Source organism: Drosophila ficusphila, unplaced genomic scaffold, assembly GCF_018152265.1.
Source record: "Drosophila ficusphila isolate 14025-0441.05 unplaced genomic scaffold, ASM1815226v1 contig_607, whole genome shotgun sequence".
NCBI classification, from domain to species: Eukaryota; Metazoa; Arthropoda; class Insecta; order Diptera; family Drosophilidae; genus Drosophila; species Drosophila ficusphila.
Genome location: NW_025064537.1, coordinates 2,278,955 through 2,300,561, shown reverse-complemented (window position 1 = coordinate 2,300,561; position 21,607 = coordinate 2,278,955). Strand labels below are relative to the sequence as shown.

At 43.6% G+C, this 21,607-nt stretch overlaps 5 protein-coding genes across 15 annotated transcripts; 3 read left to right on the top strand and 2 right to left on the bottom strand.

Moving 5' to 3' along the window:
- Positions 1 to 95: 95 nt before the first annotated feature.
- On the bottom strand, positions 96 to 10,742 carry LOC108102230 (trifunctional purine biosynthetic protein adenosine-3). The gene is given in 8 exon segments (XM_017206958.2): positions 96 to 1,528; positions 1,902 to 2,951; positions 3,014 to 3,435; positions 4,137 to 4,300; positions 4,302 to 4,363; positions 4,419 to 5,068; positions 5,134 to 5,381; positions 10,328 to 10,742. Coding segments are annotated over 8 exon segments (4,059 nt in total). The 5' UTR covers positions 10,505 to 10,742; the 3' UTR covers positions 96 to 242.
- LOC108102232 (pupal cuticle protein) lies at positions 7,771 to 8,611 on the top strand. The gene is made up of 2 exons (XM_017206960.1): positions 7,771 to 7,847; positions 7,935 to 8,611. Exons 1-2 carry the CDS (start codon positions 7,836 to 7,838, stop codon positions 8,472 to 8,474), a joined length of 552 nt encoding a protein of 183 aa, XP_017062449.1. The 5' UTR covers positions 7,771 to 7,835; the 3' UTR covers positions 8,475 to 8,611.
- Positions 10,743 to 11,871: 1,129 nt separating the features above from the next.
- LOC108102236 (enhancer of mRNA-decapping protein 1) lies at positions 11,872 to 14,204 on the bottom strand. Its single transcript, XM_017206974.2, has 3 exons — positions 13,553 to 14,204; positions 13,038 to 13,483; positions 11,872 to 12,807 (listed from the first exon to the last, which is right to left on the bottom strand). The coding sequence occupies exons 1-3, from the start codon at positions 13,604 to 13,606 to the stop codon at positions 12,207 to 12,209; spliced, it is 1,101 nt and encodes a 366-aa protein (XP_017062463.1). The 5' UTR covers positions 13,607 to 14,204; the 3' UTR covers positions 11,872 to 12,206.
- Positions 14,205 to 14,537: 333 nt separating this feature from the next.
- On the top strand, positions 14,538 to 15,960 carry LOC108102235 (mitochondrial magnesium exporter 1). The gene is made up of 4 exons (XM_017206973.2): positions 14,538 to 14,900; positions 14,967 to 15,399; positions 15,490 to 15,666; positions 15,727 to 15,960. Exons 1-4 carry the CDS (start codon positions 14,784 to 14,786, stop codon positions 15,897 to 15,899), a joined length of 900 nt encoding a protein of 299 aa, XP_017062462.1. The 5' UTR covers positions 14,538 to 14,783; the 3' UTR covers positions 15,900 to 15,960.
- A 335-nt stretch (positions 15,961 to 16,295) lies between these two features.
- On the top strand, positions 16,296 to 19,571 carry LOC108102233. 11 transcript variants are annotated; one of them, XM_017206967.2, is made up of 3 exons: positions 16,296 to 16,424; positions 16,521 to 16,748; positions 16,862 to 19,571. In XM_017206967.2, the coding sequence occupies exon 3, from the start codon at positions 16,899 to 16,901 to the stop codon at positions 19,098 to 19,100; it is 2,202 nt and encodes a 733-aa protein (XP_017062456.2). In that variant the 5' UTR covers positions 16,296 to 16,424; positions 16,521 to 16,748; positions 16,862 to 16,898; the 3' UTR covers positions 19,101 to 19,571. The 11 variants fall into 11 exon arrangements, with proteins under 11 accessions (XP_017062456.2, XP_017062455.2, XP_017062459.2 ...); XM_017206966.2 differs by having other exon boundaries at positions 16,296 to 16,475; positions 16,550 to 16,748; XM_017206970.2 differs by having other exon boundaries at positions 16,296 to 16,475; positions 16,532 to 16,748.
- Positions 19,572 to 21,607: the final 2,036 nt, after the last annotated feature.

The window sequence follows — 21,607 nt, the reverse complement described above, 5'->3', positions numbered from 1 at the left end:
AATATTTATTTGTTTAAAACAAAAAACAGTCTTAACCTATAAAAATTCTTAAATTCTAAACAATTTATGTCTCACAAAAAGTGCGATGTTATTACTTTTATTATTCACTAGTTGGACTTGAAAAGTCTTCGAGTTGGGGACGTATATATTTGTATAAATGGATTACGTATGCATCCATTCCTGTGATATTAATTCAAGTCGTCAAGCGTTGTTATTAAACCCTTTAAGGAAGAGAAAACCATTCACTGGCTGCCCTCGGGAGAAAGTCGAGCTGCTCCGCTGGCCAGGAGCGCCAGTGCTCTCGGGAAAGCCCAATGCTCAGCGGTGTGTATGCGTTGCGTCAGCGAGTCCTCATCGTCACCGGGCAAAATGGGAACTGCGGCCTGCACAAGGATCGCTCCCGTGTCCACGCCCTCGTCCACAAAGTGAACAGTGCAGCCGGACTCCTTTTCGCCCGCCTCCAAAGCCTGCCGCTGGACATGCAGACCCGGATACTTGGGCAGGAGCGAGGGATGGATATTAATCAGACGTCCGCGCCACTCCCGCACAAACGGAGCACTCAGTACTCGCATGAAGCCGGCAAGGCAAATCAAGTCCACTCTTGCCGCCTTCAGATTTCGCGTAAGCTCCGCATCGTAGACCTCTCGGCTGGCGAAATCCTTGTGGGAGATGACCAGCGAAGGTATTCCAGCCTTGGTGGCGCGTTCCAGACCGAGGACACCTGGCTTGTTGCTGATCACCAGCACTATGTCCGCATGGATGCCCTGCGCCGAGTCACGAGAGGCATCTATCAGTGCCTGCAGGTTGCTGCCCGTTCCCGAGATGAGGACAGCTACTCGTTTCCGGGGCAGCGAGAGGATCTTCTGGGTCCTGGCCAGAGAGGCCTCGAAGTTCTGGACCACCACCTGCGGTTTCTTCGGATCCTTGCGGGCAATCACCTCACCGACGACAGCAGCTCGTTGCGGATAGCGCAACTCCTTGAGGACATCCTCCACTTCCGTGGGAGACACCACCAGGATCAGACCCAATCCACAGTTGTAGGTGCGCTGCAGCTCAGTGGAACTGATGTTCCCGGCCGAAGCCAGCCAGGCGAACACAGGTGGCAGCTGGAACTTGTTGGCATCCAAGCGGGCGGCCAGATCCTTCCGCAACACTCGCGGGATGTTCTCGCTGAGTCCTCCTCCCGTGATGTGGGCCAGTGCCTTGATGCCGTGATTCCCTCGCGTCAGAAGGGTGGACAGTGCCTGGACATAGATCTTGGTGGGCACCAGCAGCTCCTCACCCAGCGTCTTCTCGCTGAACGGAGCCCTGTCGTTGAGTCCCAATCCCACTCGCTTGAGAACGGCGTGGACCAAGCTGAAGCCATTGCTGTGGACACCGGACGAGGGCAGTCCGATGAGCACGTCTCCTGGCTGAATGTCATCCAGAAGGGGCAGGATGCCGGAGCGTTCGGTTATGCCCAAGGCAAAGCCAGCCAGGTCGTACACCTGCGGTTCGTAAAGCAGAGGAAGAGCAGCGCTGTGCGAAGCTGAAAGAGATTGAAAGAAAGGTTTGGTGTGAAACTTGTACAAAAATATTGTAGTCACGAATGGGTTACATTTGTACTTTTAAATGGTTTCAGATTGATTGCAACTTATATCTCTTTATGCACACTAACTATAGACTGAATTTTTCTTCGATCCTTTCCTTAAGACTCTAAATTTTAAAGTAAACATTACTATTTATGCATATCCAAAGCCAGTAACTTTGTAATGTGGAATCAATTAAAAGGTAAGAATTCTTTTAACGATACATAGCTTCAGTGCTTAAAAAAATAATCTTCCACTACAAGTTCTTTATTTATGTTAATCCCAATCCCCATTTTTCTGCTTAAAGCGATCAAACCCAAATGATTTACTTACCAATGAAGCTGCTGTTGGCCTGCCTGGAACCCTCCAGAACTCCTGAGTGGACCTCCTTGGCCAGGTTCCCCTGCCAACGACCGCAGGCATAGTAGCTGGAGAAGCTGAGGGGCTCGGCTCCGTTGCAGAGGATGTCGTTGACGCACATGGCCACCAGGTCGATGCCCACGCTGGCGTTGCGATTCGTTTGCTGGGCTATTTTCAGCTTGGTGCCCACGCCATCGGTGCCCAGGATGAGGATGGGGTCCTTGTAGTGACCGGGAATCCGGGTTAACCGACGTCCAGCTGCATTTTGAAAGCATTCTGCGCGAGGAGCTGTTACAGTCAAATCGGAAGGCAGTTCCTTGAGCTCCTCGGGCAGCTCCCGTTGACCAAGGCCTCCGAAGGGGGCGGCCACCTGCTGCAGTTGCTCCACAAAATTGCGCACCTGGACGGGAGAAGCACTCGCCTTCGTCCTCCGCTGCAGGACACCCAGCACCTTGGCTCCTGGCAGGGAGGTTCGCCACAGCTGACTCGTTTGGGGAAGGATCAGAACCAAGCCGATGCCGCAGTTTTGTCGCTCCAGAAGGGTCTGGGCACTGAGTCGCAGCTTCCCCGCCAGCCAGCCAAAGATCTTGGGCACCGGAACAGCACCGAAGTCCAGCGTCGTTTCGAATCCTTCGGGCAGAAGACGCTGGACGTCGTTCAGCAGACCATGAGTCACATGGACCACCGCCTTAATCTCATCTCCCTTTTGAAGATGCGGCAGCAACTGCTGGACATAAAGGCGCGTGGGCGTGGCCAGGACATGGGCGAGGGTCAACCCATCCTCGCCACCATCAACGGGCGAGCGTTCCCTGAGATTCACTTTGGCTGCCGCCAACTGGGTGAGTATCTCATTGAAGCCGGCGCAATGGAGTCCAGATGAGGGCAAGCCGACCAGCAGGTCACCCGGCTGGTAAAGATCGAAACGGGGAAAGATGCGAGACTGCTCCACAATGCCCACGCAATAACCAGCCATGTCATGTTGACCGGGAGCATAAAGAGAAGGCATCTCCGCAGTTTCGCCACCTGGAAGAATGTAATTTGAATGTAATTTATTGGATTTAAGTGAAGATTGGTCATGTGCTCACCCACTAAGGCACATCGGGCATCTCGGCAGCCATCGGCCATTCCTTTCACCAACTGGGCGGCCAGTGGAACATGCAGCTTGCCACAGGCAATGTAGTCCAGGAATGCCACCGGTTCGGCTCCAAATTCCAGGAGATCATTGGCAGCCAGGGCGAACAGGTCGTAGCCAACATTCTCGTACAGTTCGTGATCCAAGGCCAGTTGGATCTTGGCTCCCACTCCCTGGGTGGCCTCGGCGATGACTGGCTCCTTGTAGTTGAGCTCCTTCACCCGGAAGAGTCCTCCGAACCCGCCCAAGCCGCCGAGGACACCCGGTCGCTGGGTTCCGCGGGACAAGGGCTTGATGCGCTGCACCAGAGCATCCCCAGCATCGATGTCCACTCCGCTGTCCTTGTAACTCAGCCCCGGTGAGCTTGCAGTAGCTCTAAGTATGGGAAATGCATGGAAAGAGATACAGGACCAATGGGGTTAATAATGGCAATTTACTTGAATTGAAAATTAATAATGAGCAATCGAACTATACAACAAACTAAATAAAATTAATTAAGATATTTCTAAGCTCCAGTGGTTCACGGGAGTAAATGAAGCATAATGACTTGGATAAGCATTGTAAAATGAAACAATTGATATAAAATGATATAATTGATATAAATGACTTTTCGGATAACTATTTTTATAGAAATGTTAATTTCTAGATTCAAAATATATAGCAACTAAGTAAAAAGATAAAAAGGTTTTTAAGAAAAGATATTAATTTTTTATAACTTGGAACTTTGAGCCCCTTTTCCAAAGTCTATTCTTATCGGAGAGATGCTCCCTCAACTGCTTAAATTTTCCTTGAGCTCATCGTAAAAAAAATGAAGTACTCAGAACAGCAATTTTATACCCATAGATCTTACAGTTTACCTCAATACTTTTTTATATAGTACAATATCAAAAAAAAAAAATTTGTACAAAGAACGCAAATATATTTCATTTGATACTAAGACTCCATAACCAGTTAACTTCCTAATCTATATCAAAATCACTTCTTAACCTCTTCTAGGATCCTTATTAAATTCCGTTTTCAAATCGTTGGATGCTTTATTTAAAATGTCTTTTGATGGATGATTCATTTGTAATTACATTTTGAATGCCTTCTGGGCAATGTCCGTTCGGTACTGAGCTCCAGAGCCGGAGAAAGTGATACTGCCAGCCAGTTTGGTGGCCTTGGCGGCGGCTTCCTTCAAGCTGCCATCCAAGGCAATGGCGATTAGGACCCGACCGCCGTTGGTCAGAGCCTCCTTTTTTCGAATTCACAGCCAGGCCGCTGTGGAACACCAGTTGAGTGGGAGAGTTGGCAGTCGGAAGTCCTAAAAAGATCACAAAAGTAATTAAGAAATTCCTAGGGAGATCTAAAAGTATTACCCGTTATGAGGCATCCCTTGGTGGAGGTCTCTGGATATCCGGCACTGGCTAGGATCACACCCACTGCACTGACTCCGTTGCGCCACTGCAGGGGAACCTTCTCCAGCTGACCGCTGCAGCAGGCCTGCATCACCTCGAAGAGATCGCTTTCGAGCAGCGGCAGGATCACCTGGGTTTCCGGATCTCCGAACCGGCAGTTGAACTCCAGGACGCGGGGACCATCGCGTGTCAGCATGAGGCCCGCATAGAGGACGCCCTGGTAGGTGATCCGCTCCTTGATCAGGCCCTGGACTGCCCTCTCGAGGACGGCCTTTTGGACCAGCTCCAGGGCTGGCTGGCTGATCAGGGGACACGGGCAGTAGGCGCCCATTCCTCCGGTGTTCGGTCCAGTGTCTCCGTTGCCCAAACGCTTGTGATCCTGGGCGGGGAGCATGGCGCGCACACTCTTGCCGTCGGTGAAGGCCAACACGGAGACCTCTTCGCCCTCCAGCAGCTCCTCCACCACCAAGGTGGCTCCTGCCTGTCCGTACTTCAGCTGTCCCAGGATCTCGTCTACCGCCTGGCAGGCTTCCTCCGCATTGGCAGCCACCACCACGCCTTTCCCTGCCGCCAAGCCAGCTGCCTTAACCACCAAAGCTGGATAGGGAGCACTGTAAGGGAAATGTTATACATATTAGCTTTACATTAAATAAATATATTCAGATCTTAACTATACCTTCTGATAAATGTCTTAGCCTTTTCCGTGTCCGTGAAACTCTCGTAACGCGCCGTTGGAATTCCGTGGCGCAGCATGAAGTCCTTCGCCCACTTTTTGTCCGCCTCGATTTGGGCACCTTGCTTTCCGGGTCCAAAGCAGGCGATTCCCTCCTTGTGAAGCACATCACCCAGGCCCAAAGCCAAAGGATCTTCGGGTCCCACAACCACTAGGTCTATCTGGTTTTCTTTGCTCCACTTGGCAATGGCCTAAAAAAGGGAGATAAAATTGATGATCAAAAAAAATAATACAAAATATAATCATAAAGCTTATAGCTTATAGCTGGGTAACACTACCACTTTACTGGTTTATAAATGGATTTCAATACCAAAATGTTATTTTTACTTTTAATGGAAATATTAACAGTCCGAAAAAGTAAGTCAAATCAAGAGATATAACTTTCCTTAATGTACTCGTTAAGTGATTCATAACTTCATAACAAATGTGGTCAAATATTTCGAATTATTTAAAATCATCCAAAACAAAACATGCCCCGATAAGCCCGATGCGATTAAATATAATCAAATAACCGTTGTTTAAATTGCCAATGTTAAAATCAAATTACTTAATTGACTTTGGAATCTTGTTTACAGTCGATACACTGATCAAAAATGATTATAAATTTGTTTAAATGTTTTATGAAATATAAAGGAGAATATCGATTCAATTTAGATCCAATATGTGACACCCTGAATCTCGAAAATGGCATTGTAACCAGTGTGCTTGCAAAACAATCTTTAATTATGGGATCACAATTGGTTTTTCCAATCAAACCGGGTCACGACTATCGGCCACTTCTTGGGACTCTCGTTGTATTGGGTTGTTTTCAATTTTCGTAACCACATTCCAAATGGGAGATAACACTCCTCTAAGTACTCAACCGGTTCCATCGTCAATTTGTCGCCAAAATACTAAATGCCTTCCTAATTGCTCTGCCATTAAACCGAGCTCGGGGGTGCATTGTCTTCAGATTCGGATGGGAGATGGCAGCTGCGAGATTGGCGATTGGAGACCGGAGATGATGAACTGACTCAGCCGGCAGCTATGTCAGCCATGTCAACAAACCAAGTTAATCCCAGCTCGATCGCTGGTCCGGTTTCGGTTTCGATTTCGGAGTCGTCGATATCGTTAGTCAGCTCTAATTCGAATTGGCGCCAACGCAGAATCGGATTACCCGCAGCTCCGGTGAAACGTGTCGAAATTGCAGCTCGCTGCGTTCCAGACCATTTAGCACCTGAGGGACTCATCCCGATTTCCTGACGTCCCCCCATGTCCGGTTCGCTCTTTCCCAGGGTTCAAGAACGTTCACACGGAATTACGTTTTTATTGGTCCACTCTCGGCTTTCCGAATTAAGAGCTACTTGGCAAACGCGGCCAAGGCTTTAATTTCCCGTAACGAAGGCTACGGAGATCTTATGACAGATGGAAGCGACAAAGTGAAAAGAAAGATCAACAACTTTATATACACAATGTATGTTTTTTTGGCTCTGGCTAACTCGCATTCTCCGACTGGCTCTTCCCAAATTTGGTTAGAACGTTTTCGTCTTTATGCTTTACAGAGTGCGCTCGTGATTTACTGTATTATATGCAAATTAGGTGCGGGAGAATGGGATCCGGAGGGGGCGGTGAGGTTGGGAAAGAATGCTGCCACATTTGTTTGCGGATAGGTAAGGAATTAGATACGCTTTGCTGAATTAGTCGGACGGGTTTTTTGAACTGGCCAAAAAAAGTACCAGGCGGGAGACAGCTGGGATCAAGCAGGAAATTTCGGCCAAGTGCTTGAATTATATGCTTGCAGATAAACCCAAACATCATTTATCAGAATAACTATGCTCACCTCGATGATCGAACTATGCAATTTCTAAGAATAGCTATGAAAGTAAAAGAACAAAGAGTGTAGCATTATGAACTAAGGTCAACAATTAATTAAGCTTCGCTTTACTTTAACCAAAGCTTCAAAATTCGACATTCTAGCTGTACAAAATGTATGATTAATTGGAAAGATATCTCCATTTTACACACCCCTAACGGAACTCTCAACAATATATTTAAAATTTGTAAATCATTTTAATTTATATCTAATACTTTGTATAAGGAATTTCAACAAGTACTATCTTTACGAATCTATAAATCACCCAGGGTGCAGGTTTTATCAATTATATTTTTACGACGACGTGCAGTTCAACGATCGCCGCTGAATTTAGAGTTCCTTGGGAATGTAAGTCAAGCAGGGCAATATGGGGATTTTCAAGATCAGCCACCATACATATCAAATGTGAGTGCCCCAACCTTCGAGTAGGGCATAACCATTCACGAATGTTTCATTAAAGTTTAACTCTTCTTTCCGTTCGGCTGGATTTAACCATCCCACACTTTTAAAACTGCAGCCACGGCGACAACGACAAATAACGTCGTTGATACCTATATAAAATAATACTTATAAGAAATAAAATCATTTTATTTATGACTGACTAAGGCAGCCAACAGCGATGATGTAGATGATGATCATGATGACGATGACGAGCGGAGATGGAGACGGCGGCTCGCAACTGGGTTTCCGAGGCGAAATACTGCCAAAAATCCGCTGGTGAGCGGATGGATATAAAAACGAAAGCGTCCGCGAACCAGACAAGCAGTTTAGAACCAAACTCGAGCGCGACACCATGTATTTCCTTGTAAGCCTGCCAATCTCGTCTGCCCGCCAGTCAGTCTGGGGTTTCCCCGAAAACGGATTATAATCGATGTCTCTCGTCCACCCACAGGTGAACTTTATCGTTGCGCTGGCCGTGATGCAGGTGCAGGCCGGCTCCTACGTCCCAGACTCGGATCGGAACACCCACACCCTCCAGAACGATCTGCAGGTGGAGCGGGACGGCAACTACCGCTACGCCTACGAGACCTCCAACGGGATCTCCGCATCGCAGGAGGGACTGGGCGGTGTGTCCGTCCAGGGCGGCAACAGTTACACCTCGCCCGAGGGCGAAGTCATCAGCACGAGCTATGTGGCCGACGAGTTCGGCTACCATCCCGTGGGCTCGCACATCCCCCAAGTTCCCGACTACATTCTGCGCGCCTTGGAGTACATAAGGACGCATCCGTACCAGGTCAGGGATTACTACACCGGCGAGCTGAAGACCGTGGAGCACGACGCGGCCGCCTTCAATGTGTACACCCGCAACAACCAGGATGCAAAGGCACCCAAATCACGTCCGAGCACCACTCCAAAGACCATCTACCTGACCCATCCGCCCACGACCACGTTGCGACCTCTGCGGCAAAGACGAGGTGCTCCGCTACACTGATGATCGATGGTTCTCGAGGGAACACTTTGAGGGGGAAGGGGCTGGTCTCTTTGGAATCCACCAGACGAATCTGTGAATTTTGATCTAAACAAATAATTAAGCCACGAACAATAAATAGAAGTGCTAAGCAAACGTTAGCTAAAGTGTTGGGCGACAACAAAAGATCGCTATTGTTAATCGATCCGTTGACTTGTCTGCTGAACTTCGTAGACAACGATATAAACATTTTTGGACATTTGATTATGTTTATAGGATGACAATCATTTAAGGAGTGGTGTGGAGAACAACTACCTGATCATTTTTTTGATACGGGTCGCAGTACAAAATCAGTGCTTGTTTTGATTTTTAAGTTTAACATTTATTAATATCAAAACAGGTAACATCTGCTGTTACTGATTTTAAGAAATGCACTAATGAATTATAGGATCCAATATGCCTTTTTTATACATTAAGCCAAAGTTCTTGTATTCGAGGCTACTTGCCATAATTAATTAACCAAAATGAAGAAGCTTTCAAGCCGGTTTTAAGTTGGCAATCGTTGCGGTAATGCTTCTACGATTTCATTAAAAATCAATTTGTTTATTGGTAACGGAAAGTTCATTACTTTCGATGGCTCCTGCATAATTTTTAAATTAATTATGGACTCTTTAATTGTTATTTCATTAAAAAAGTGTTTAATCAACGTTCAAGGCAATTCATTCATAAGGCCGGTGGGTTTGACAAAAAATTCTAGCTGCCAAAAATTAAAATTTTGTTTTTTATGCCAGCTTTTATTATATCACGGGTTACGGGCACAAGTTACCTTACAAAAGCGGCATTGAAATTAAACTGTCAAACTATAAATTATTAAAAAATTACAAAATAACATCTTTCAATGGCCCAAATCCATTAATTTGTAGTAACTTTCCATTATATGGTATATATAATATATACAGTAGAATCCGCTTATAGCGACTTTCAAGGGACCGACGATTTTTCGTTGTTATACCCGGAAGACGTACTAAGCAGAAGGATTTAAGTGTATAAGTCTGTATAGGGACCAATCAAGCCATGGAGTTTTCGTCGCAAAAACCGGACGGACACTATAAGCGGAGTCGTTATAACATAATTCTACTGTATGTATATAAATATACATATATGTATATAAATACCCCAGTACACAGATATGTACGAGTACATATAAATTTTGGGAGAATATAAATATTATACGAGTATATATAAATATTGATACTTTTAAAATATTAAAAGCTTGTCAGTAATATAGTAATAGTACAGTAGTAAATATTTTCACTAAATTATGTATAAGAACCAATCGAAGAAGGTATTTTATATATTTACATACTGTAACAGTAATTATGCTAAAACACAAAACAATTTTCTACTAAACTAAAATAAAATAACCATAAAATTACAAAATGCATTTGTAGGTAACATTTTCGTATTAATGTTACAGCTTGCGATAGATTACTCAAAGAAACTTGCACTTTTTGAACTCACTTATCAGCGAAACTGTTGGAAGCCCAGAGGCCCGCTGAAGGGTTAAGCCACCGGGCACTATCAGATCAGATCGACTGCAATAAAACGCTTTCCCAGAGTCTCGATTACGGATTTATGGCTGTCGCTTAGCGAAAAAATCTCGAAAAGCATGCAGTGCATGGTTTTACCATGATCCGAAGCCATAAAAGCGAATCACTGTGGCAATTAAACGAAACCAGGCGAATTAAATGCCAAAAAATCCGCAAGATGTTTGCTGAAGCTGCACCGGTAACCCAATCAACACACTCATAAAAGCGATTTTTAGTAACGTTAACCCTCAGATAGAGGTTAAACCAAGGTCGGAAAGATGAACCTACCTCGAAATCCTTTGGATCCAAGATCTGAGACTCCAGATTTTGGCATTTGTCCACCTGCTGGATTCCATTACTGCCGGGCAATGCAAAGATTTTGGAAACTTTTGGAGATTGCGACAATTTCCAGCAGATCGCGTGCTCCCGACCTCCACTTCCAATTACCAAAACGCGGTGCGACATATTTTTAGATCGAGAACAACAAGAACTAATCACGTTTTCAAAGCAATAATAATAACTTTATTAATTCTCGCCCACGTGTTAAGCTTGGCGATCAAAAGAGAGTGAGAGCCAACGAGAGTGAGAATACACAACACACACGCGATATTTCTATGCTATGTTTTCAGCTGTTCCAGCGACTTTGGATCAAAATTAAACCGCTCGGCTCGACGCCTCGTTTTCAACTAAAATCTGGAATCGAAGTTGAATATGCTTTCATGGGTAGCAAACGCCTAGGCCTAGGTAGACATTCATAAATGTACATATGTATGTTCACGAGATGTACGATTATGTCTGTACTCAGGTTCGGGCTGATAAGAGCGGTTCCAGTGGGACGATTGCAGTTTTTTGTATACAGATAAAAAAAATTATATGACTGCCTCGTTTTTCAAGACTGTATTCATATCTTATCGACTGTTAGAAGAAGTGTTTGTATAATTTGCTAAGAGTTTAAAAACATTAAAAGTTATCCAAAACGTTTGAATTGTTGTAACTTTAAACCGCACACCAATGTTGGGGATAAATGAAATAAGTATTTACACATATGTAGGATATGATATCCTACATAAAAATACGCATGTCAACCGCAACATTTTTTTCCGTGTACCGCACTGTTTGTTGTTTTCAAGCAGGTCGGTTTCAAAAGTTGCGAATAAATAACAAAAACACGACGATAGCCTTTCGGGACCTCTGAAAATCACCGATTGCTGGGGGTAAATGTAAATTGCATCGCCTATCAGTTCAATATAAACAAAATAACATAAGAAAATTCTGGAATTATTCCTCTATTTATACTTACTATGATGAGACCCAATAGATCAGCTGCTTGAGAACACAGATTTGACTAGACCAGGTTATTTGATATAAAGCTTAAACATTTTTTAAAATGATAAAAGAAAACTCTACAATTGCTACTACAATTGGGTTGTGATTTCCTGTGAACCTAGTCATTTACAGTCAAACTTTTACAACTTTTACCAAACAATATTTTAGAAACAAGATTGAAATTACTTTAAAACACAAGTGTCCAAAAGTTAGGTAATATGAACCCAAACAGACTACTGGCAAGACTTAATGAGGTCGAAAACGAGTTCGAAACAACATCCGCTGATTTATTAGGTATTGAAAAACAGCAGGCAATAAACACGATCAGATCTTGAGTCAGTATTGAGAGATCATTGTACTTCATAAACCATAATCAGGGTGGAAAGAAAATAACACCAACCGAGCCAAACAACACGGATTCAGAATAATGATAATGAACAAGGAAATATCCAATCGGTATTTGCGGAAAGCCAAACTTTTGGTTTTAAGAACTGGGAAGCAATGCATTATTTTTAAAATTACTGTTTCGTTTTATTAGTATGCATTATACAAAATTGTGTGGTGTGAGTTGTAAATTTACAAAATATCTACCATAGTCCGTCATAAAAATTTGTTTACATAGTTGTTGATGCTTGGGTCTAGCCAGTGGATATAGCAACGAATTTGCGTCGCATTGAGCCGGAGCTCAATGCCCGGCGACAAAAATCTCAGAATGACTCGTGGGTTGTTGTTTTCGGTTGTTTTTCCTTTATATATAGAAACATGCATTTGGAATCAATGTACCAAGATGAAATTAAGAAGTTGTTAAAATAGACAGGCCGCTTTCCTCCGCTGTACTCTGTTACCGGCGCATCTGAAAGCCAATGGAGCCATTCGGACAAGGACCCTTGGGCAAGCGCAGGACGAGGTCGTTGAAGGGATGCGGATGCTGGACGAGCTGCTGCTGATTCTGCTGCTGCTGCTGCTGTGGCGATTGCAGCGACTGCTGGCGCAAAAGGGCGGCAGATACCGAACCGCCCACAACGGGCGACCAGCTCTGCTGCTGCGGATTGGGCGACGACTGATGCTGCGCCTGGGGAGGGATTCCCACGCCTCCCAGTCCAGACCCTCCGCCTCCGTACGGCGGCAGCCGTTGGTTGAAATGCGGAGGAATCGAGGCCGACGGCTGCTGTTGCTGCTGCTGTTGCGGGTTATGCGGATAGTAGTAGTTCAGGCCCGGCTGATTGTGCGGCCCCTGGAAGTAGCTGTTGTAGTTATTGTACATCGGCGACACCTGGGACATCTTCGGAGCCGAGCTGGAGCGATGCATTCCGGCTGCTGGATGGCTTCCATTGTTGTTAATGACGTTGTTGTTGCTGCTGGCAGCGGGTGGAGTGGCAGACGGCGCCGAGGGCGATGCAGTCGCACTGTTACTGTTTGCCGCAGGCGCGCTTGGAGTTACCCTTAAAGTAAGATAACAAAATAAAATAGGTTTAATTAAAGTAATAGGTACACATTCAATTTGATCCACTGACACACTTAAAGTTAATACAACTGGGAAATAATTTTAGTAATATTCAGGTTCTGACTTTTGCGATAAAAGTTGAAGACGATATAATGAATGTTATGGAAACGCCCTTTTATGTCTTGGGATCAAAGAATATTATACAGCCTTAAAGGGTTTAATACTAACGGTTTGTCATCTTCGGGGTTTTTGGCTGCACCCAGGATGCGCAACCTGGCCTCGGCGTACTCCTGCTCGCGCTGCTTAAGCGTTTTGATGGGCTGCTTGGGTCGCATCCCGTTGGTGTCCCTTCGCTCCTCCGCCTGGGCGGGTCGGCGCAGGATCTTCACCGTCTGGTTGCTGGTGGGAGTGGCATAGGTGGCCGCATCATACTCGTTGGATGACTTGTGCAGCACCATCATGACGGGCGTCTGCTGGGCAGACGGATCAACCTCTGCTGGCGGTGCTGACTGGGGCTTCCGGGCAATGGTGATCTGCCGGGGCAGGGGATTCCCGCTCCCGCCGCCGCTGCCAATGACTTGTGGGGACTCTTGGCTCTGTGGCCGTTGAAGCAGCTTCATCTTGTGGGCAGGTTGGTCGCTCGCCTGCAGCTTTGTTTGCAGAGTAAGCGAGAGCTACGGAAGGGATGTTTCATTAGTTTTAGAGGGCAAAATTCTCATAGTTCAATTGTGGTCCGTACTCACCCCCGCCTCATCGATTTCCTCCCAGTTGTCTAACACATCCTCGCCATGGGACATCGTTTGACTGAGCACGCTGCACGTTGCCTGGTACTAGAATATATACTTTTGCTCACTTTTTCGCTCACTTTCTTCTCTTGCGCCTGCTGCTGCAGCTCGCACTCTTACTGATACATGATTCCTGTGCACTTTTATCAGACATAAGTTATGCGTATGTTGGCAACACACTATTTTCACGAAGTTTGCACCCGAAAAAAACCCTACTGAAAATGTAAAAAACAATACGCAACAATTTGGCCTGCTGCTAATGTTCCTCTTCTTCTTCTTCCCTTTGTTGTTGTTGTTCTACGTTCTCTCCGAGAGTTCTTCTTCTTCTGCGTCAGGTCACATCAAATGTGCGAGCTCTAGTTGTGCTCCCCAACAGCTGGAAAAGTGGTTTCCGTATTTTATGGCCCCTGATCTCCCTCAAAGGGTAATTGGCCATCCACTTTGCTAACCACAATTGCCAACAGTTTACTTTTAACGCTCAAACATGGCTCTTCTTTTGTATTAAAAAAGTGTGTGGCCGCCGCCCGCGTTTCGCTGCGATTGTCGATTGGAATTTGGTTTCGATGTCTCCTTAATAGGTTGTGTTATCGAACTGGAAATTTAAAGGTTCACGTTTCTCGTTGTGATTTCTGAATCTTTCAATGTTTCTTGAAAATTTGACAAAAATATAAAAACAGATAACACAACCAATTATCTTGTCTTTGCGTGAATTTTTTTGTTATTGATGAAATAATATATAAATTATTATTATTTTTAATTTGTTTTAAATTATTGGTCAAAAAGGTATTTTGCTCGCAATTAAATAATATAACCATTAAATATAAAACTATAATAAAAATAATTTAAATTGCATTTGGTCTATTTTCCGTTATCAAAATAATAACAATCGATAACTCAATGTTAGGATAATGTTAAGTTCACATAGAAGACTAATCAGCTGTTGCCGCTGCAATTCAAGTGGAATCAAATGAAATATTTGGAATAGATAAGAGCGCCGCCGACTGATCATGGAAGTAGTATCCCAGCGTAATTTGGAATCAAACAGTATTATCATAGGTCAGCAACCGCGCAGCCAGCAGATAATCAATCGATAGCACAAATCCGGAAAGCTGCGATCTTCGCGCACGTGCGTCCATTCAAAGGCTGACGGAATTCTCACTCGGTTTACGTAAACAATTCGCGTTCCGCCATGACGGAAGTGGAAATTGCCACGGGAAAAAAGTCCAATCCCGTTAAGTCCTTTATTGCGGGCGGCGTCGGTGGCATGTGCAATGTGCTTGTTGGCCATCCTTTGGACACAATAAAGGTAGTTTCGACAAGAAGATTTCTTTACTAAATTTCAGACATTATGATTTTTCCTCACTTCAATCAGGTTCGTTTGCAAACCATGCCCACGCCTCTGCCCGGACAACCGCCGCGATACAAGGGGGTTGTAGATTGTGCCGCGCGGATCTTCCGCCAGGAGGGACTCCGTGGATTCTATAGAGGAATATCCGCTCCGCTGGTCGGCGTAACTCCCATCTACGCCGTGGACTTTGCGGTCTATGCGGCGGGCAAGAGGTTATTCCAGACGGATGACCACATAAGGCTCACCTACCCTCAAACCTTTGTTGCCGGAGCCATGGCCGGAGTTTGTTCCGCCCTGGTCACAGTACCCACCGATCGAATTAAAGTCCTGCTGCAAACGCAACCCGTGTCCAGTGGACCTCTACTCTATAATGGAACTCTAGACACAGCCGTAAAACTTTATAGGCAGGGTGGAATTAGAAGCCTTTTCAAAGGAACATGTGCCTGCATTCTGAGAGGTAATACCCTTATCGAAATAATTCTTATACTTATAATATTTTCTAATAAACATAAACATTATAACTTAATTTATAATAAACAATCCCCAGATTCGCCCACCGGTTTCTACTTTGTGACCTATGAGTTCCTGCAGGAAATGGCCAGAAAGAAGTCCAAGTCAGGAAAAATTAGCACAACATCAACGATTCTGTCTGGCGGAACGGCTGGCATTGTGTTCTGGACTTTGGCCGTGCCCTTCGATGTACTTAAAAGCCGTCTCCAGTCCGGTGAGTCATGCACCCACAATTCACTCCATTGGCCATGATTAATAAATGCTTAAATTGCAGCACCTGAGGGCACTTACAAGCACGGTATTCGAAGCGTTTTCAGGGACCTAATGGCCACTGAAGGTCCTAGGGCTCTGTTCCGCGGCATTCTCCCGATTTTACTGCGTGCCTTTCCCTCCACCGCTGCAGTTTTCTTCGGTGTGGAGCTAACCAACGATTTGTTAAAAGCGTAGTCTTAAGGATTTGTATTTAAGAGAGGCTGTTTAGATAATTATACATTGTTAGCAAAGTGAATGCTCTTGTTTTATTTAATTGTCTCATATGTGTGAACTAAAGGGATTCTAAAATCGACGATATTGAAAGTGTATATAAGATACATCTGAGCAATGGTTTAAATTAGCATTACTCATACGCAGTGTTGTTTGAGCCGGAATCAATGAAGCCACATTTGGACTAATCTATGACTTAGAGATTGCTGCATGGTTTTGGTATTGTTTGCCAAGTTTTGAACACTCAGAAAATCTAGTAAATTGAAATATTGGATTTCGGAAATAAAGTTAACAAACTTGTCTAGTATTTATCGGTATTAAATCCAATTGAAAGCCGATATATACATCGATAGGCTTTAAGCTGAACCGATCTACACCATTTGAGGAAGAATCACGTCGAAGCTAAGAATTTTTAAGTTTCCAATCAGAAAATAAAGAAAATTTAATAAGCAACTAATAAAAAAATAATAAAAGCCATATAAAATAAATGTAAAGTGGATCCAAAAAAAAACTAAACCAACTAATAGCTGATCTACTTAGGTATTTCACAAGTGCATAAATATCTTTATCTTATCATTGATTTAGCCAGATGCAAGTATCGGTTTATTCTCCAGATATTAATCACCAGTTGGAGACGAAGAAAATAAAAATTAAATAAACATATATGCAGAAAACTCAAAATCACAACTATTGGGTAAAACCAACCAACCAACGAAAAGCTCTGATTCATCAGAAGAATTTCGCAAGGGCTCCTCATTATTTATTTGAGCGGATGCAAGAGCATGTAATTTGAATATACATATGTATGTAAATGTAAGTGTAATGTAATGTAAATAGTTAATATTGTTACTTGTTTTATCTTATCATTGTTTAAGCGGGATGCAAGTGCACATATAATATAGATACAACTGTTGGATTTTTTGCAGTAGTTAATCAGCATTTGGAAGTGAAGAATCACAAAATATGATCGCCAATGAAAACAACACCGGAATCCGGTCAATAAAAATTACCTCATACAACATCCGCGGTCTAAAAGGGAAGCACAACGACAAGGAGTTTATTGAATACCTGGCTAATTTTGATATTTACATTTTACTGGAAACCCACACACTTCCGGATGCGGAAGCCTTTAGGGAGTTTGAGAGTCAGCAGCCGGACTACGAAATCTTGCCCTGGAAAGATGCAACCAGGGAACTTCGATACGGCAGAGGAGTCGGTGGATGTGTAATTGCAATCAGGAGGTCCCTGGTTCAGTTCGGGATAACCCACACAGCTGTGGAAACAAATGGCTTCAAAATTCTACAGCTGTGTTTTCGCCGTGAGAAAGTGAACATATTTCCGCTCTACATTCACACCAATAAATGGGACACCGAATTCGGACCAGTGAAAAGCGCCTTTGAAATGAGGGAAATTCCGATCGAGAACGCAATAGTCTTGGGCGACGTAAACGTCCGAATTGGCGAGATCAAGCAGGCTGTGGAACCCTATCCATGTGTCGCCAACACCAACGGTCGCCGATCCACAGACAAAAAGATCGAAAGGGGCAGCAAGTTCCACTCCTTTTGCCTTCAGAATGAACTCACTATTGTGAATGGATTGACGCACGGGGACTCAGAGGGAAGTTACACCTACTTCAGCGGAAGGGGCAACTCGACAATTGATTTGGCGGCCGTTAGCCGGAATCTGATGCCTTCAATCGTTGACTTCAAGGTGGACAAGCCAGAGGTGGGCCCAACCCGACATGGATCAGATCACCTGCCCATTTGTTTGGAAATCAATCTTGACTTCCCGAGAAATCGAATCGCCAGAGGTTCTCCCTCCCAAAATTTGGTCAGGTTCAATTCCAACATTTTAGTGACCGATGCAACCTTAGACTCTGCCATAAAAGCCGAGGAAGTGTTATTTATTCTCAGACGCGCCTCCTTCCCTCAGCTTTCGAGAAACGCATTGCAAGATTTTCTTACTGAAATAACTATTCGATGTGATAGGCTTTTTAACAGATGTGATGCCAACCAAACCATTGGCTCGACCATTCTGTCTTTATCCGATCTTAAGAAGATTTTGCTCAATATAGTACTCAAGAGGATTATTATGTGGTGCGGGAAGAACCGTAAGATAAGTGATTTTGAGATATATACCTCGACCAAATCCTCCAAGCTGGACTTTGTCTACAACATATATAACCTTGCCAGCATCAAGTTGGCGGATAAAGGAAAGGTATATTCCTATTTTGTTCACTTTGGATCGATATCCCCAGAGATTCAGAGAGATCTCTTGTGGTACAAGCTTCAAAGTTTGGGAGTGTCGTCGAAAATAATAAAATACTTAAGAGATGTTTACACGCAGAAGCATTGCGAAGACGAACTAAGGGATTACTTTCAAAATGACCGTGGAATCTTGACAGCACTTATGATGACCCTCTACCTAAACGATCTCCCCAAAGATTTAAAGGGAGGACTGGTCATCGATGGTCGCAGGATAGGGATCCTAATGCATTCTGGTAGGATTGCCATTTTCTCGGAAAGTGCCAAAGAGCTCCAAGGTATGATTGACCACCTGGAAGAATACTTTAGAAGATGGGCCTTGGTGGTCGACATGGAAAGGTCAAAGGTTATGGTTTTCAAGCAAGCCGGCCGAATTCCCGCATCTGAACAATGGTTCATAGAAGGAAAAGAGATTCAAACAACATCCGAGGTAGAAATTTTCGGATTTATTTTATCACCCACGCTTTTAGCCAAAAAACAAGTGCTCAAAATGGTTTCAGAAGCAAAGAATAATTTCGAGAATTTCAGAAGCACGGATGAATCTTGGATACGATTAATGGAAATGCATATGGCGCAGATTTGGGGGAGCGAACATTTTGAAGAGATTAATGCCCTGCAAAAATGGTTTGCAAAGAAAAAAGAAAGTGGTGCTAAATGGAATGGCACTGACCTAAACACTCTGGCTCGGGATCTTCATCTAAAATATATCGGATCGGTACATTTTTCTCGGAGCGAAAGTTCCCTGATCCATTATCTCAATCTTAAGGTTATGGAAAGAAATGTTTTGTGGGCAGAGCACTTGGACGAATTCTGCAAGCCATTGAGAATGAAGTGGAAAAGCTTTTTGAACTCAGAAGAGGAGTGGAACGAATTTCGGTTAAAGGTGATCAGCCGCCTTTAAGTAAAACGCAAAACAGATTTACTTTTTTTTTTAACGATCCATTTTTGTATAAAATTTAAGCAAAAAAAGTTGTTATTCTATTTATACAAAATTTGTACAATAAATATTTATTTGTTTTAATTATTTTTATGATCTAAATGGAAATATTTTACTCCAATTGGAAATCTGGATATTCGAGGCTTGATTTAACTTAGCCTTTTCTTATCTTCACTAGACATTGCAACAGTTAGTAGAAAATGTAATCCAATTTGACAAATTGTATATCTTTTGATTGATATTTTATTTCTATAGTTTGATTAAAATTTTAATTTGTATTGCTTAAGGACTTTTTCATCCTGCAGAAAACGCGAAAACCGGTTTGGAAGAATTTAGCATGCATTGTCGGTTAAATATTTTTGATCAGCATCTTCATCCGAGTCGATATATGTACCTACGTCAGTCTGTCCATCTGCCTGTTTCTACGCAAACTATTCTAAAGGTTTTTATATATATTCTATATAAATATACTATATTCTACCACAAATATATAATTTAACACAGTTATCTTTTTTTGGGATCGGAAAAATCGTTTATAAGATATCATGGCGATAAGTTGAAAAACTGAAGTGTTTGTTGAAAATAGAAGGCCAGTTTTGTGGGTATGGTGCTAACGAGCTGAGCAGGACTAAAATGCAATACTGTTATATGTGTTTGTATGTGGTTGTAACTCCTGCTGCAAATGCAACCCGTGTCCAGTGGACCTCTACCCAGGGGCGGACGCAGGGGGGGGGTGTCCGGGGGTCCGGAGGAAGATACATCTGAGCAATGGTTTAAATTAGCATTACTCATACGCAGTGTTGGTTGAGCCGGAATCCATGAAGCCACATTTGGAAAAATCTATGACTTAGAGATTACTGCATGGTTTTGGTATTGTTTGCTAAATTTTGAACACCCAGAAAATCTAGTAAATTTAAATATTGGATTTCAGAAATAAAGTTGTCTAAGTAAAGTGTCTAGTATTTATCGGTATTAAATCCAATTGAAAGCCGATATAAATAACGATAGGCTTTAAGCTGAACCGATCTACACCGTTTGAGGGAGAATCACGTCGAAGCTAAGAATTTTTAAATTTCCAATCAGAAAATTAAGCAAATTTAACAAGCAACTAACAAAAAAATAATTAAATCCATACAAAATAAAGATAAAGTCAGAAACACAACTACTGGGAACAACCAACCCAACTTAAGAAAAGCTCTGATTCATCAGAAGAATTTCACAGGGGCTTCACAACCAACCCAACTTAAGAAAAGCTCTGATTCATCAGAAGAATTTCACAGGGGCTTCACATTCTCTTTATTTAAGCGGATGCAAGAGCATACTAAATATGCAAACGTACATAGCTAATTATTGTTTAAGCGGAATGCAAGAGCACATATAAAGTAGATACAAGTGTTGGATTTTTTGCAGTTGTTAATCAGCGTTTGAAAGCGGAGGATCACAAAATATGATCGCCAATAAAAGCAACACCGGAATCCGGTCAATAAAAATTACCTCATACAACATCCGCGGTCTAAAAGGGAAGCACAACGACAAGGAGTTTATTGAATACCTGGGTAATTTTGATATTTACATTTTACTGGAAACCCACACACTTCCGGATGCGGAAGCCTTTGACGAGTTTGAGTGGCAGCAGCCGGACTACGAAATTTTACCCTGGGAGGATGCAACCATGGGAGGGAACGGCAAAGGAATGGGTGGATGTGTAATTGGAATCAGGAGGTCCCTGGTTCAGTTCGGGATAACCCACACAGCTGTGGAAACGAATGGCTTCAAGATTCTACAGCTGTGTATTCGCAGTGAGAAAGTGAACATATTTCCGCTCTACATTCGCGCATATAATTGGGACAACGAATTCGGACCAGTGAAAAGCGCCTTTGAAATGAGGGAAATTCCGATCGAGAACGCAATAGTCTTGGGCGACGTAAACGTCCGAATTGGCGAGATCAAGCAGGCTGTGGAACCCTATCCATGTGTCGCCAACACCAACGGTCGCCGGTCCACAGACAAAAAGATCGAAAGGGGCAGAAAGTTCCACTCCTTTTGCCTTCAGAATGAACTCACTATTGTGAATGGATTGACGCACGGGGACTCAGAGGGAAGTTACACCTACATCAGCCCGCGGGGCAACTCGACAATTGATTTGGCGGCCGTTAGCCGGAATCTGATGCCTTCAATCGTTGACTTCAAGGTGGACAAGCCAGAGGTGGGCCCAACCCGACATGGATCAGATCACCTGCCCATTTGTTTGGAAATCAATCTTGACTTCCCGAGAAATCGAATCGCCAGAGGTTCTCCCTCCCAAAATTTGGTCAGGTTCAATTCAGACATTTTAGTGACCGATGAAACCTTAGACTCTGCCATAAAAGCCGAGGAAGTGTTATTTATTCTCAGACGCGCCTTCCTTCCCGCATTGCAAGATTTTCTTACTGAAATAACTATTCGATGTGATAGACTTTTTAACAGAACCA